This window comes from Scedosporium apiospermum (assembly GCF_000732125.1).
Source record: "Scedosporium apiospermum strain IHEM 14462 chromosome Unknown SEQ_SAPIO_0093, whole genome shotgun sequence".
Classification (NCBI taxonomy): domain Eukaryota; kingdom Fungi; phylum Ascomycota; class Sordariomycetes; order Microascales; family Microascaceae; genus Scedosporium; species Scedosporium apiospermum.
In genome coordinates, this window is record NW_015971794.1 from 104,484 (window position 1) to 120,022 (window position 15,539).

Genomic DNA, 15,539 nt, shown 5'->3' on the forward strand with positions numbered 1-15,539 from the left:
CGATATTAGCTGGTAGTGCTGTGGAGTCTTCCCAAGGACAGGGGCAAGAAATGGAATGATCCATTGATCAGTGTTCATGTGCTCGTCTTCGTGTGTCTATTGGCATCGAGCGTGTTTCGTGGCAGATATCTGGTGCCGAGCATTTCCGCCTCCTTCCAAGAATATTGATGAAAGGCCAATTCCTGTCCAACGCAGTTGGAGAAGCAGCCAAGATATGGGTTTAAAGCAAGGAGACCACGCGGACTCCGGTGCCGAGGATGCATTCTTCTCCAAATTTGCTTGGGCGGCCGCATACGGGGTAAAGAAATGGAAATAGGAATGGAGAACGGAAACGCGGTTATAAGTAGATTAAAGAGGAGCCCCAATCTGGAAGATTGGGGAAAGACGGAGGATGGCATCCATCAGAGGTAGCCATGTAAACGGGTGAAGATGGCCAAGCACTCGCCCCATTAGCCTAAAACGTGGGCCGGGGATCTGGCCAATCTATTTGTCCGGAATGTCGCTGACTGCGAGGGCGAAGGGCGAAGAGCAAGATGGGAGGATCTATCTATACGATAATGGGAAAGTAGAGCTGCATTGAAGGTTATAGATTATCGAGCAAAGGGGCTTGAAAAGGGGCCTCTGACCCAAGGACGGGAAAGGCTCCTCTCACCGTCATCGAGGACAAATGGCATCGTGTTCGGGCTGAAATTCGGGGCTGGATGGGGAAGGGGTTAGGAATAAGATATATGAGACGGAATCGGCCTGTATGTATCTGGGCAGTTGAGAGAAAGGGTCGGTACGAAGTTGTAGCTTGAGGTGAGCGCAGTCTTGACATCATGGAAGGCAGATGCTTCAAAGGGACTTTAATGTCGGACCTGCAATCGAGCGGCGCCAAATATCGAAATTAGCCCTCTATTGAAGAACACTCGACGAAGAAACAATCGAGATCTTGGGGATTGGAGACATGGAATGCGGGCGAGGCACGAGGGAGCGGAGTGCACCTGCTGCATTCAAAGTATTAATCATCAATCGCATCTTTTTCTCTAGCTTTGGAAGGAACGTCTTCGCTCGACGACAACCGTCTGCCCTTTCCGACCTTGTCTTGAGTTTTGGTACTTTGTAGTTTCAATTGACATGTGCCTGGTTTTCGAGAGAGGAAAGTAGGTGCGACTCCCAAAGAAATGTCGACACTAACGTCGTGACCCTCTTCTTCGCATCACACCTGCGTTGCCATCTCCTCCAAGTGGGAGGGAAACGAAGGCATTCTCCGAGGACCGCCCCAGATGACGCCTTAATATCGAAGAGAAATCTAACAAGACCTTTCAATTGTACCTGTGTATGTTCCTTATTAATTAGCCTAGAGCCCAATCTTGACGAAAGAATGCCCCACATCAGTATTATACCAGCCGTAACCTACGAAGTACGGAAAAAGCCCTCAACTGTTATCCCCCATTCCAGAATTCCCCCGCTTCCTCAATCTTTTGGCCCCTCCATTCCTCACACTGCCCTCGCCTCTTCTCTTATCTCGGCACGAAGTCTCCTTAATGTAAGGGAGTACCGTGATTGGATCTTACTCTCGCCTTTTGTCTTCTCGAAGGCTTCTCTGTCCGCAGTTCCTTACGTCATCCCGACTATCCAACGCCGGAGAAAGAAACCAGATCAGTCCGCAGACAACAAGCTCGAAACCAGCCCCAAACGCTGGGAGCTCTAGCCACAGACAATTGAGGGATCGATTGACACCTCAGCGAAGTCCCCTGCTCCCGATCTGCGGTCCCCCACGGCCTCGCACGGTCCACCGGCACCTGCAATCAAAAATGTCCAACTCCATAACCCCCGGAGACTCGGCCCCGACCCCGGCCCTCTCCTCCGTCCTCCCCCCGCTCATCGTCGGCACCGCCACCTTTAACCACCAATACGTAACCGACCCCCAAACCATGCCCTCCACCTCCATCGTCTCCCGCGCCCTCTCTCTCGGCCTCCACGCCTTCGACACATCCCCCTACTACGGCCCCTCCGAACTCCTCCTCGGCGCCGCTCTCTCTGCTATCCCCAACCCCCCGCCACGCTCCTCCCTCTTCCTCATCACAAAGGCGGGCCGCGTGGGACCCACAAACTTCGACTACACCCCGGCGGGCATCCGCGCCAGCGTCGAGCGCTCCCTCGATCGTCTGCACACGCCGTACCTCGACCTCGTCTACTGCCATGATGTCGAGTTCGTTTCCCCGGAGGACGTCCTCGCCGCCGTTTCGGAGCTGAGGAAACTCCGCGATGAGGGGAAGATCCGCTACGTCGGCATAAGCGGATACCCCCTACCCGTGCTAACATCCCTCGCGAAACTCGTCCTGAAGGAAACTGGCAAGCCGCTCGACGCCGTCCTCTCCTACTCCAACTTCAACCTCCAAAATACCTCCCTCGGAAACCCCTCCACGCTCGACGCCTTCCGCGACGCAAAGGTAGGCGTCGTCCTCAACGCCAGCATCCTCAGCATGGGCCTCCTCACCACGAGAGGGGTTGACGCAGCACCCATGGCCGCCTGGCACCCCGCACCCCGGGAACTACGCAAGGCTTGTACGGACCTGCAGCGGATTACAGTCGAGGCGGGGTTCGGGCTCGAGGATGCCTCGATCCGCTGGGCGATCGACTCGTGGGCTGGCGCGGGCGCGCCGTTCGGCACGGAGAATTCGCCGCTGGGACCGGAGAGGAAGATGGGCGCTACTGTTATTGGGGTGTCGTCGGTAGATGAGCTGGAGGCGACGTGGAAGGTATGGCACGAGGTCGTCAACGAGAGGAGGGGCGGGGGTGCGGGCGAAGCCCCCTCCAAGACAGAGGTCGTTCGGAAGCTGGCTGAGGAGCACATCTGGCCAACCCTAGGTTCTTGGAAAGATTACACTTGGAGTAGTCCGGATGATGACTACGTCCCGACTGGGCCATCGAGGCCAGCTAAATAATGATGGCATGACCAATGAATGCGGTTGAACATCAATGAAAACTGTGCTCAACCTCACACATGCGAAACGTATCAGTAATTTTCAAGGCGTGTGTCAAGAAATCTTATGAGTACAGGCAAACTTCGTAATGCAAATCACTAATACCTCCCAAGGCCACACACACACCCTTCATAAAAAACCTATTCCCTAGAAGCGCCGTCCTTGAAACATGCCTTTCCTCCAAGAATCTGAAGGCGCAACAGAAAAGAAAAAATTGAATCAAATGCTTCCTTCCAATTCCGTCGCAACAGCCGGCACAAGCTTTTACATCCATCTCATAGCAAGCAATCTCATCTTGCCTGTATAATACAGTCCAATCTATAAACTTCTGCTCCTTAGCAGCTTCATCCAAGAGCATCTCGATATGCTAGAGTCCTCGACAGAAGCTCCCTCAAACGGAACGCCCTCCGTGGAAAGTGTTCATCATGTTCTGACCCCGACGCCAGTTGATTCTGCTATCGCTAGCAACTTCTCAATTTACACGATCCCACCAGCCCGCTCCCGTTGCGAAATCGCGCCGTCGGATTCAAGGCCCTTGGAAAACTCGCTGTCGTTCGACGTCGGTCTCGGACTTCCGGGAATAAGTCGCAACTCGGGCGCAACGTGCACCTTATTGTTAGGAACGGTCCCTTCGGCACTGTCCTGCCCCGGTTGCGAAGGTTGAAGCGTGATGACGCCGTCTTCGACGGCCTCATCGACAGTTTGCTGAGTCGTAGGCTCTTCATCCCCAATCTGCGTTATCTCACTCTGTGATTGCGTAATCCCCGTGTCGGTAGCACCCTCCGCGGCCTCGCTGGGTTGGCCTTCGAGATTAATTCCCATTCTCGATGCCATGCTGGTAAAGTTGAACATGGATTCGGGACCGCCGCCGGCTCCGGAGTCGTGAGAGGCAAGACTTATGCCACTAGTCCTCGGGTTGAAAGCGTCGGGGCTTCTTCCTAGGTAGCCACCTTGACCAGAATAGCTTCCGGCCTGACTATCGACAAGAGAGGATGCTATAGATGAGATGTTGCTAGTTTGGCGTAGATGGGATGGGCCATGGTGTCCAGTCTGTTGGGGGATCGCGATCGATGACGAAGCAGTCGTCGTCGGCAAAGACAGGCCGCTTCGCTCGGCGGCCTTACCCTTATCCAACGGTTGGCCAGCATCTCCAGATGACAGAGTTCCGCTGCTGGATGCGACTGCTCCACTGCTCTCTCCTCGTCCTCCCTGCAGTTCGGAGGTTAACTCCGTACGAAGGCTGCTGGTTCCGCTATTCCCCCTTCGGCGGCCGATGCCGAGAGACACGCTACTTCGACTGGCAGAGCCTTGAGCATCTGCGTAGAGACTTCCACTTTTTGCCTGCAGCTTGGCATTCTTGCGCTCCTCCTTCTCTCGCTTCTTAGCTTCTTTCTTCGCCTCCTTCTCGGCCTCCCTCTCGGCCTTCCTGCGACGCTCCTCTTCCGCTGCAAGAGAGAGGCGGATAGCTTCCGCCATCATGACCTCTTCAAACTGCTGCAGCCGGTCGTTCTCGGTCATGTAGGGGCGCGGGGCTGGCTGCGGGGCACCTTCGGCGCCCTGTAAAGAATCGCTAGAAGGAGCTGCACCCGGAGAAGGGCTCTGTCCCGCGCCAGAGTTTGTGCCTGACAGGCCACGCCTCATGAACCTAGGGGCACGGCTGCTGATGCCGAACTGCCTATCGTTGTTATACATAATGAAGGCAGCCTGGTGCAGAGCCGTGGCTGCAGCCGCCCTTCGCGCCTGGCTCGTTCGTTGGGCCGCCAGTTTCAACGCCCAATCCGGTCGAATGCGGTCGGTTGTCACAACGTTCGGAGCAGTAGCCGATAAGCTCTGAGTCCGCCTTCTTCCACCGCCAGTGGGAGATGTCGGGGATGCGGGGGTCGGATTGGAGTGGAGAGAACTCTGGGACGACATGGCACTTGCCCCAAACAGGGGAACAGTGGTCGAATAGACAAGACCGCGGCGGAACGGAGGCGGATCATAAGTTACACCAAACTCTGGCTGCGTGCAGTATGGGCAGGCAGCCGGTTCAGAGACCAGCATGTTGTGCGTTTCCCTTGCCTGTTCATGTGGGCTGTTATCGGCACCGGGCTCTCCGTGACTCTCGGGAACGTGTGGATCTGGGCGTTTAATCTGTACAAAGCACTCGCTGCATATCATATTTCCGCAACATCGGGTATAGTTCAAGTAGCGCGGGTATGTGGCGAAACAAATCGGACAGTCTTCGGAGTTTCGATAGAGGGCAACCTCGAGAGGTTGTCCGTTGACAAACGGATCGTTGGGGAGCGCTATCTCGCGAAGCGAGAGATCCGTCTGTGAGTTGTTCCGCGAGGACCGTAAACTATGACTAAGAGCCTCGGCGATAGCCTTCCCACGGGACTTGCGAGGCGGAGAAGTCGGGGATGGTAGTGAGGAGGTAGGCCCAGATGGACCCGGCTCGGCAGCAGAGCTAGGCAGTCCCTGACCGGAAGGAACAGTGAGGCTGAGGTTTTGGGTTGATTGGTTGGGCGAGACGGGAGATTGGGGTTCGGCGAGGAGATCGGGTGGTAAGGGAGCATCGGGTTCGGGGACAGGCAAGCCCCTCGCAACGGCAACGAGTTGGGCATCGGTAAGATCGTCGACATCTTCCTCGATGGGTCGCCAGAATGGAGCTAGCCTACGTTCGATCTGTCATCGAGCACAGGAAATATCAGTAATCGTTCATACACATAAAACGAAGGCCTAAAATAAAATGGGGGAGGGGAAAAAACTGAAGATGGGGAGTGATCCTGAAGGATGACTTACTTGAAGCTGACGAACGATGGTCTTGTTGAAATCTTCTCTGCCTTTGTATATACCCATAGTAACAAGGAATCCTCCGTCCACATGCTCCTCGCGCATACTCCTCTCTCTCTCCTTCTCCCTAGCAATCCTTTCCTTCTCCAGACGTCTAGCCTCTCGTTCCTGGCGTGTCTCCCGGCGCAGTTCAGGCTGAGTGGTCTGTTGGGTGCTAGACGTCCTCGCCGGAGCGAAGCCAGTTAAGAGGCTGAATTCGGCTCGGCTAGCTCGATTTCTCGATCTTGTGGATGACGAAGCTTGGGGAGAGAGGGTATGGTGGGGTTCGCCAGCGTTCGAAGGAGTTCGGGCGGAGCTGGGGTGCTCCCCCGGGTGTTTTGAGCTACTATTGCCCATGATGCGTGTCGATATATGGATGCGGGGCAAAAGGCCTATCTGATACGCCTGAGGGAACGGCAAAGAGGTGAAAATTATTCCGGTGACGGCGGGTATAGGAGGTAGGCAGCGTCGAGGTAATGGGCGTTAGGTATCGATGGAAGACGGTTGGGGTAAGCAGGAAAATGGCGACCCGCTGATAGGAAAGCAGAAAGGTTGTATCTGTATTGGATCGGCAGGCGCTCGAAAGGGATAAGCTCCACGCTACAGGATACGAACTCAGCACGAAGCAGGGGTCGTGGTTAAGGCCCGATGACGAAGACCAAGTCGAAAGAAGCCGACAATGAGGAATTCACGATCGGGGCATCTGCTTGGCTGTCTGAGCGGTCTGGATGGAAAATGGGATTGTTGGCAGCTCGGCGGTAGGAAGGTCGGAGAGGAATGGAGGGGAGGTGGGGGAATAAGGTTGATTAGATCAGAGCCGCGGCGGCTATCATCATCATCCTCGAGCTTGGATGGGGACACTCGGACGGGCTCGCAAGGGCAAGAGGATAAGAAGGCTGAAAGACTGTATTCTATGCAACGCCGCTCGTTAGCGTATTGTCGCAAGGCCGGACGGTGGTCAGTTTTATCAGGCAGAAAAGGGAGTCAGGGAAAGAAAGATTGCTGGTGCTGAGCAAGATTGATGGTTTGTGGTTATGGTTGTGGTTCATGGTCTGTGTGCAGTTTGGTTGGCTGCGGTGGTGCAAGGGAAATGGGTGGTTGCTCTGGTCAAGTCTGGCGGGCATGGGCAGAGGCGAATCCCGATGGGGGAGGTCTCGGATTAGGCGGGAAACAGGGCGGACAGCATAAATTTGACATGGATAACAAGAAACACTCCTGGGGAACAGCGGTGGAGCTATTTACCTTGTGCTCGAAGCTCAGATCAGGGAAGAGAAGAGAAGACTCGATCGCCGGTCGCGCTTACTTAGTCAACAGGAAGGGAGGGACTTGGTGACGATAGGGTTTAGGGAGCAGTGGCGGTAAAGTATGGGGGCGATAAGGCTGGTGGTAAGATTTAAGGTAGGCAGGAGACGAAAGAAAGCTGTGCTGCGTGGCCAAGAGTTGAGACTTGAGAGTGGTGTTGTTGGGTTGAGAATGATGATGAGTGAGAGCGACAATTGTGACGGCTCTGACGGTTGTGACGGACGGACTTTGTTTGGTGACTCGTAGATTTCAGCGTTGCTCCGCTGCACTGCGATACGCTGTGTCGTATGGAAAATGTATAAAACTATGTAGCAATGGTGGCTAGTCAATGCAGGTCGCGCCTCCCTAGAACCTCACCGTCACTGTTCGGCTCAATTTGCTGCAGTCGAGGCCACGTCTTTGGGGTAATGTTGGGTGGGCTGGTGCTAGAAATTGGAGAAGCTTTGAGTGCTCAGCTCAGTGCTGCATTGCATCGGCTTGGCGCCCAATCTGCAATCCACTGCTCTAGTGCCGTGAGCGCTCAAGTGCTCAAAGCTCAAATGCTCAATATTCGCTTGAGGGTCGTCCCCAACAAAGGCCGAGGTATCACTGGGGAGCTTATCGGATGGGTGGGGATGGGGAGGAGCGGGAGACAAGGGTCGAACAAAGTGTGTACATTGGAGGGTCCGGTAAGATCGAATTGATTGATTCAGTACTGTTGATACTGACAGGAGGACAGAAGGAGATGGGACTTTAGCTTGAGAAACAAGCGGGAAGAAAGAGGAGAGGAGAGGAGAGAAGAGGAGAGGAGAAAAGAAAAAGAGCCCATGAGACTCGGTGGATCAAGGCCGACGATTCAACTTCTGACCCAGGACAAACTCCTGTTGACAACTGATGATGGGCCCTGCCCTGGCAACATCAGCTCTCAATTGATGGTCTGCCCGACAGTCCAGTCCAAACCAGCACCAGCATCAACGTCAACGTCAGCGTCATACAAAATGCTGATGTGCCGATCACCGCAGGAAACTTTAATCTGGCAGCGTGGAATCTCTTTACAGTTTCTGCACTGTGTCTATTTATGCAAAGATATTAGGAACGGTGCCCATAAGTGACCATTTCTTACTGTAAGTAGCGATTGCGTCACGCAAGCCCCAACATCTTCAACTCGTATGTTTGTTCCTCCTTGTTGCTTTTACGAAGTACCAAACCTGCTTCAACCCCATCTCACATACGAAGTGGCACCTAGTGCTTCCATTCGTTTGTTCCTGATCATGCTGAAGTAACTGAAACCACAAAGTATAGCAGGAGGAGAGGCACAAGTGTTTTTCCTAAACTACAGGGCAAAACATGTCCGATGAAAGTTTCGGGCCCCGCATCTGATCAATTCCAGGCTCTCCCGACTCAGAATCCTGGCCAAGCTGAGCTGCCAGGGGGGCGACCTGGCCTGCCCAGGCTCATGTGCTCGGTGACAGGTGAAGTAAACTAGCACCAGGAATGATCGACGGAATGTTGATGGAAATGAATCTCCATCCATTGCACCACACTAGCCTCACGGTAAAGGGCCCGCGAAACCCGTCAATCAATCGAATCATTGTTGATGTCATTAACTGCAGCGGCGTGAGTTATTCAGCGCCAAGCTGCAGCCGAAGAAAGTCGACCCTCGTCTCCTGCCTGTCCGTTAATAGTGTACTAGGTAACAACGCAATTCCCAGCGCCAGAAGCAGCCTCAAGTAGTGCAAAGTAAGAAAATCATTGATATCAAAACCCTTGCCCAACGCCGTTTCTTGGGGGGAAAAAATGCGTCGCTTGAACTTTGCCATGGAATGCGGAACGCCCATTCCCTCCATCATCTTTCCTTATCTTTTATTCAACCCGACACGTCCCTATTTCCTGCCACCTGACTACTGACTACGCACGTCAAACACTCCCTCCCTGACGTGCCCCTCCAAGTCCTCGCCTGCTGACGGGCTCACCAGACAACCCCGAGTCGCTCCCAATATTACTGCCAATGTCCTCCAGCCGTCGCACCTCGAGCTTCCCGAAGAGCTCATCCATATTCTCGAGTGAGCGACCTTTCGTTTCGGGATAGAAAATATAGATAAGCTAAAAACGGCACGGGAGCACGTGGACACACAAGGTTAGAACAGAAAAGGAAGTAGAAAAGAGAAAAAAAAAAAAGCCATTGACACTTTCACACGATTTTGCCCGCAAGAAAGGATGACTGCCGCAGACCACCCGAGGAAACGAATAGTCACGAAGGAGGGGGGAAAAAAAGTGGAAAGTCTCACCGGAATACATAGGACATTAACTGCCAGAAAGAAAAAGTAGATGTTGCTCCCGAAAGCGTGGATTCCAATAGGCCATATCTGGGCCACTATAATCGATCCGATGGATCCGGCCGAGGCAGAAAAGTTGAGACCCCTCGCTCGCACCGAGGTCGGAAAGATCTGTAAGTCCTCGTTAAAATTTTTTTTCTTTTTCTTTTTCGCCGTTCTTCTTCCCTTCTTTCTTCCATCCCTCGTGGACACGAACACGCCGGGAAAGACAGGGTCGGAAGTGGAGACTGTTTCTATGAGGGAACCTACCTCCGAGCCGTAGAGCCAAGCCGCCGGTCCGAAACCAAGGCTGTACCCGAAGGCGTAAATGAAGATGAACAAAACGCAGACCATGTCCGCGGCCTTGCTAGTATTTCCGGGGTATATTAGAGGAAGCGTTCCGTTGATCTAATGGTTCGGGTACCATTCGTTAGCTCTCGGCAAGGAAAAAAACGAAAAATGTGTACTGCCGCCACCTACAAACATGCCGAACGCCATGGCCACACATCCGATCGCCAGTGACAGCCTCCTCCCCAATCGATCTATAATCAGCATTTCAATAACAGAGCATCCAATTTTGAGCGTCATCTCTATAGCGCCCGCCATGAGCGCAATCCTCGTACTGAGGCCCAAGGCCTTCAGTAACGTGGGTAAGTAGTACTTCATCGCGGCCGCACCGCACATCTGCGCCAGGAAATGCAGTAGCGCTGCTCTCCAGAGGCGTGCGAATAGTGGTGGTTCGATGAAGAGGGACTTCCAGTTTAGCCCCGAGTGCCTGTGTTCGTCGACAGCATCCACCATGTCGTTGACCTCGTTGTCCACTTCGTCGTGCGTGAAGCTTCCTTCACGGAGCCAGTGGAGAACAGTGGCAGCCTCGCCAACTCGACCTTTTTCGACAAGCCATCGGGGACTGGGAGAAAAGAAAATGATGAGATGGAGTACTCCAGACTAGTTGCTCTTTCACAAGGAAGCGAACTCACGATTCTGGTACAAAAGGCAGCCCGAACCCGAAAGTAAGAGCCGGTATCATTTGAAGGAGTAGCGACACCCTCCACCCATAATAATCACCAGTCTCACCTGTCCAGAACGTCATGCCATATCCGACCCTAGCTTGTCAGCGTCGCCGCGTACTGCTAGAAAGGCGTGTTGGGTATTCGACCTCGAACATACCAAAGGCCGGTCGCCAGGCCCACGATGAAGCCAACATGGTTCATCGTGACAAACTTTCCTCGCTCTCTTGCAGGTGAAATCTCACTTCCTCTACGTCAGCAGACCATCTTTGGGATCGCATAATATCATAAACCCCACAAACCTTTGGTAAAGCGGAACCGACGTCGAGACGATGGCAACGCCCGTTCCGCAGATGGCCCGCCCAGCAAGCATCATGAGGAAAGGCGCAGGATGTGTACTGCCCGCCTGAAGCAATGCGCCCACGCATAGAATAGCGGTGCCACACATGGCCGCTTTCCGTCGACCGAAAGAGTCGCTCAGTGGACGCGAGATGAAGACATAGCTAACCCATGTCCCTAGATAGTAGATGCCCGTGATTATGCCTTTGCGCTGGGGAGTAAGCTTGCCTTGCACGGCGGTCCACCCGGGGTGTACGAGGACGGAGGAGAGGATGCCAATATTGTAGCTGACCGGAAGAGATGGACGTTAGCATGAGATGGAAGCCTGAGGTCTTGTGTTGTTCCCTATGCTAAACCGAACCCGAAACGGGGTTTCAACCTACCCCCAGACTGAAGTTCCTAGACCAAAGAATAAACACAGCCAGTAAAGTCTAATCACCGCCTTGGTAAGGTTTGGATTGCAGGCGCCACGGACAACCGACGTCCTCCCAGGCTCGAGTGGTATATATCCCTGGCCAGGAGGGCCCAGGAGGCCCCGTAATCTCTCGAACGCCTTCATCTCAATCTCAGGCGCAGCACCACACCAGCCGTAGGGATGTAGCAGGAACAACTGAAGGAGCAAAAGTTTAGAGTTGGATTAATAATCTTCGAAGCTCAGACATTGGCTTCGAGAGGTCGAGACAATGGAGGACGGTAGGATTATGTGGCAGTGGGCTCCGACCCGCGATCACTATCGGAAACTACGAAGGAATGGTATTGCGCCCTTGAGGTCGTCGGCGGCCATCGCTGTCGTTGCGATGACAATGCGATAATTGAGGGCACGAGCAATACTTCACGGAGGAGGGGAAAACGAGGACAAAAAATCCGAAGAGGTGGGAATAGGAATCAGCACGATAACAGTCTATGGCGCAGGCGATTCTGCATTGCGATTTCCATCAGCTAAGGGATTTCCAGGATCCTGGGACCTGCCCGTGGCTGTTCTCTGATTCCCCCCACGCCAGTCTTGAAGTGGACAATTGGTCGGCACGGGTGCCAAGGGAGACTTGACGTTGCGCTGACCCGTTGGAACATTCAACGTTGGAGCAGCGCCATCTGCATTGGTGCGAGCGGGGTGTGCTTGGGCTTGGGCTTGGACTTGGACGGGCGGAATCCACTTCCCCACGCCGCTGAAAATCGAGTGCCGAATGTTACCCCAGCCAGAGCCAGTCCTTGCTAGGCAATATTGTACGAAGTACTACATCAAAATGGGGAATGGCCAGGCCAGCATCTCCGCCGGCCGCGTCTCGCCTCCCTCTGTCCTGCCTGGCTCTGCTAAATCCGCCATTCGATCTCCAGTCCTCCGCCTTTGAAAGTGTTCGTTATTGCGTTCCGAGTCCGCGCTTGCAGGGTCACCAATATCGACTGACCAAGCCAAGCCCAGGTGCTTCTTGGCATTTTATTCGAACGGACTACGTTGTATATCCTCAGAGTGTCTCGCCATCGCCGAGTATCACCCAGGTGTGCCCTGGCCGGCCAGCCCAGCCAAGAAACCAGCATTACCACCTTCTCTTGGTGCTATTCGCATGGGCAGACCAGCTGGAAGTACACCGTGAGGACACTCTGATCCACGCTGCATCTCCCTACAAAAGTACGAGAATAATTTGTAGGATGAAGCCTTACAGCTAGCTTATTGCTGCCTGCCGGGATTCTACCTACATCTTTCTTCCTCAGCCGCTTGTTTAGCACATCTTGGAAAACAGATTCTTGTCGCTACTGGAATGTGCGGCATTAGAAGATTCCTTCCCCCTCTCCCTCCGCCTCCTTTCTCGTTCCTCCTCGTCCTCGCCTTTCCTTCCTCGCCCACCCATCGCCAAAAAGACCCTTGACAGTCATATAAGAAACAATGATGCCCCGAGTTTTCACCAGATGACTTAGCGCAGCAATAGCTGAGTTGGCCAAGGCAAGTGGTTGGTCTGAACATGCGGATACTCGGCTTCAAGGGCGGAGGTACGCGTATAAATGCAAGGCGAGAGGCGAGCAATTAATTGCGAAGGGCACTACTCCATGATCCGTGTGTTTGGGTTAACTGGCGAGCTCAGCTTGCTCTATGCGTCTCCTCAGCTTTCCCCTGATCGGTCGATGTGGAGGCGGAGGCACAAATACTACAAGGTCGATATGCTCTCACGGCCCCTTGGTTCCGGAGGTAAGGAGTTGGTTTGAAAGATTAGAGTGCATTCAAGGATCAATGATTTAAAATTCCCTCCTCATTCCAAGTTCCATGAAGTGGCCTTGAGCCCCCGCACCGAGGAGCTTCAGAGGTCTTGGTCCATCCCGGGCCGCCCGTATACACACACCTCTGGATAAAGTCACTGGCAAATCTCGAACAGATTAATCCATACCCAAAGAAATCCGCACATTACTCTCCTAGATGAACACCTCGTCTGATCCACGACCGTCTCCATTCGCCACTCCCTCCTTTCTCGCCTTGCGGAATGCACGTTCATGGGTCCAGGTTCATGCATATGTCCATTATAGTGTGCCTCAAAGCGAAGTCTCTGGAGCCGAGATGGAGAAGGTTTATATTGACACGATGTAGAACGGCGCGCCTGCATGGATGCAGTATTGCTCAGGCCTGGCCACCGTGCTGAATGCTTCCATTGCGATCGATGCGGAATAGATTGCGGTGAGCATGATTCTGAGGGAACCTGTCTGCTGTCCGAATTTAAGCACGGTACCTCCCACCACACTACTAATTCCCCTCAACGCCAAGCTGGACCTCTCGGCATCGTGGGCGTGTGTTTGAAAGAATTTCTGCAATCAGCGCCTCTGAAAACCAAAGCGGACGTGAGGAGATGTTCGAGTTTTGAGGAGTAGAAGAATCTGCGGTCACCTTCAAGTGGCCGTTATTCGAGCAGGCCACCCTCTCCCCGTTGGCGAATGCACTATCTTGCGGACGCGATTTCTTGAAATTCCTTTTCCCATTTTAAGAATCATGGATCGGGGGAGGCTTTCGAGGTGTAAGTTCGCTCATACCAACGGTTTAGCCTCTCGACTCCACTAACACAACGTTGAAGCTTCTCGGGACGCTACGTCAAGCCGACCAGAACGCGATTCCCAGCGTACGGCCCCGACCAAGCCCAAAATCGGCTGGATGGACCTTCCGAACAAAGACCAACTCTTCCTCCTCGCCCTCTGCCGCCTCAGCGAACCTCTATCCAACGTCTGTCTCCTCCCCTACATCTTCTATCTCGTCCGGTCCGTCCTCCCCAACAAAGCCATCGAATCCAGGGACGCCGGGAAGGATTCCGATTCTTCGGTGCCCATATCCGAATACTCCGGCCTCCTCGTCGCTTCATTTCCCTTGGCGCAATTCGCCGTCAGTCTCGCGTGGGGCTACATATCCGATCGTTGCGGCAGACGGCAGTCTATCATCTTCGGCCTCCTGGTCTCCGTCATCTCGAACGCCGCATTCGGCCTATCCCGCAGCCTTGGCGCTCTCTTCTTCTGGAGGACACTTGCGGGTCTGGCGAACGGAAATGTCAGCATCATGCGGACCATGACTGCCGAGGTCGTTAAGGAACGCAAGTTCCAGACCAAGGCTTTCTTGCTTCTGCCCTTGGTATTCAACTCGGGTATGGTCCTGAGTTTGGCTCTCGGAGGACTTCTTGCCGATCCCGTTACGAATCTTCCGTGGGCGTTCGGACCCGAAGGCTTCTTGAACTTTGGCAGGAACCCCAAGGGAGTGGCCTGGGCTCTTGCCTACCCATACTCGCTTCCTGGCTTGATGAACGCGGCTATGCTTGGTACCGCGTTGGCTCTTTCGTGGCTGCGGCTCCGCGAGACGCTTCCCGGTGAAGAGTCCAAGTCCGACTTTGGTCTACGCATCGGCGATTTTCTTATCCGCGTCGTCAGAAACTTTATGGGTGAGCGGGACCACGCAGAATACGTGCCCGTAAATGACGAGGAATCTATCGGCCTAGGGATCTCATCCCCATCATCTCCCTCCTCGACGACGACTCCCGATTCCGAAAGCGAGGGAAAACCTCCCACCGCAGCAAACAGTCCTCATCTTCGAGAGAAACCAACGCCACCACCAGCACGGCTCCCATTCCGCAAGATCTGGACCACCAAAGTCCTCACAGCCATGATGGCCTTTGGTCTCCTCCCTCTCCACAACTCCGCATTCATGCACATTTTCCCTGTCTACCTCTCCAGCCCACCGGCCGAAAACAGCTCCCCAACCCTCTTCTTCTTCAGCGGCGGTCTCGGTTTGCGGTCCTCAACAATCGGACTATGGCTCTCCGCTGCCGGAATCGGAGGAATTCTCCTCCAGCTCTTCATCTATCCTCGACTCCAAGAGCGGATCGGAACCCTGGGCATACTAAAACTATCACTTATAATATTCCCCTTTGTCTATGGCCTAGCTCCGTACCTTTCTCTAATCGATCGAGATAGCGTTCTTCGCTGGCTCAGTCTCGGTGTCGTAATTTGCGGCCAGATTATGGCACGCACGATGGCCATTCCCAGCACTGTGATCCTCCTCACCGAAGCTGCGCCCACTAGGACAGTTCTGGGAACCGTCCATGGTGCTGGGAACATGATTTCGAGTCTTGCGAGAGCCGTGGGGCCCGCTGTGGGAGGTATGGTCTTTGGCTGGGGTATAAAGCATGGTATGGTTGGTGCAGTGTGGTGGCTGTATCTCGTCTGTGTGGCCCTTGTTGCGCTAGTTTGGACTGTGGTGTTCCAGAGGCGAGGAGAAGAGGATGACGACTGAATGGCATAGATTGATGGGTGTTGGTGGCATTTCTGTTTCCTGGGTGTTATTTCGTACA

The 15,539-nt window shown here is 53.9% G+C and overlaps 3 protein-coding genes and 1 pseudogene across 3 annotated transcripts; 2 read left to right on the forward strand and 2 right to left on the reverse strand.

Moving 5' to 3' along the window:
• Positions 1–1,796: 1,796 nt before the first annotated feature.
• SAPIO_CDS4576 lies at positions 1,797–2,930 on the forward strand (annotated as a pseudogene; the record flags this gene model as incomplete).
• A 516-nt stretch (positions 2,931–3,446) lies between these two features.
• SAPIO_CDS4577 (Protein SIP5) lies at positions 3,447–6,140 on the reverse strand (the record flags this gene model as incomplete). Its single annotated transcript, XM_016787095.1, has 2 exons — positions 3,447–5,636; positions 5,754–6,140. 2 exons carry the CDS (start codon positions 6,138–6,140, stop codon positions 3,447–3,449), a joined length of 2,577 nt encoding a protein of 858 aa, XP_016643204.1.
• Positions 6,141–8,981: 2,841 nt separating this feature from the next.
• Positions 8,982–11,287, reverse strand: SAPIO_CDS4578 (uncharacterized protein; the record flags this gene model as incomplete). The annotated part of the gene is made up of 7 exons (XM_016787096.1): positions 8,982–9,167; positions 9,650–9,787; positions 9,860–10,289; positions 10,360–10,485; positions 10,550–10,633; positions 10,692–11,015; positions 11,112–11,287. 7 exons carry the CDS (start codon positions 11,285–11,287, stop codon positions 8,982–8,984), a joined length of 1,464 nt encoding a protein of 487 aa, XP_016643205.1.
• A 2,412-nt stretch (positions 11,288–13,699) lies between these two features.
• On the forward strand, positions 13,700–15,481 carry SAPIO_CDS4579 (putative mfs transporter protein; the record flags this gene model as incomplete). Its single annotated transcript, XM_016787097.1, has 2 exons — positions 13,700–13,724; positions 13,782–15,481. 2 exons carry the CDS (start codon positions 13,700–13,702, stop codon positions 15,479–15,481), a joined length of 1,725 nt encoding a protein of 574 aa, XP_016643206.1.
• Positions 15,482–15,539: the final 58 nt, after the last annotated feature.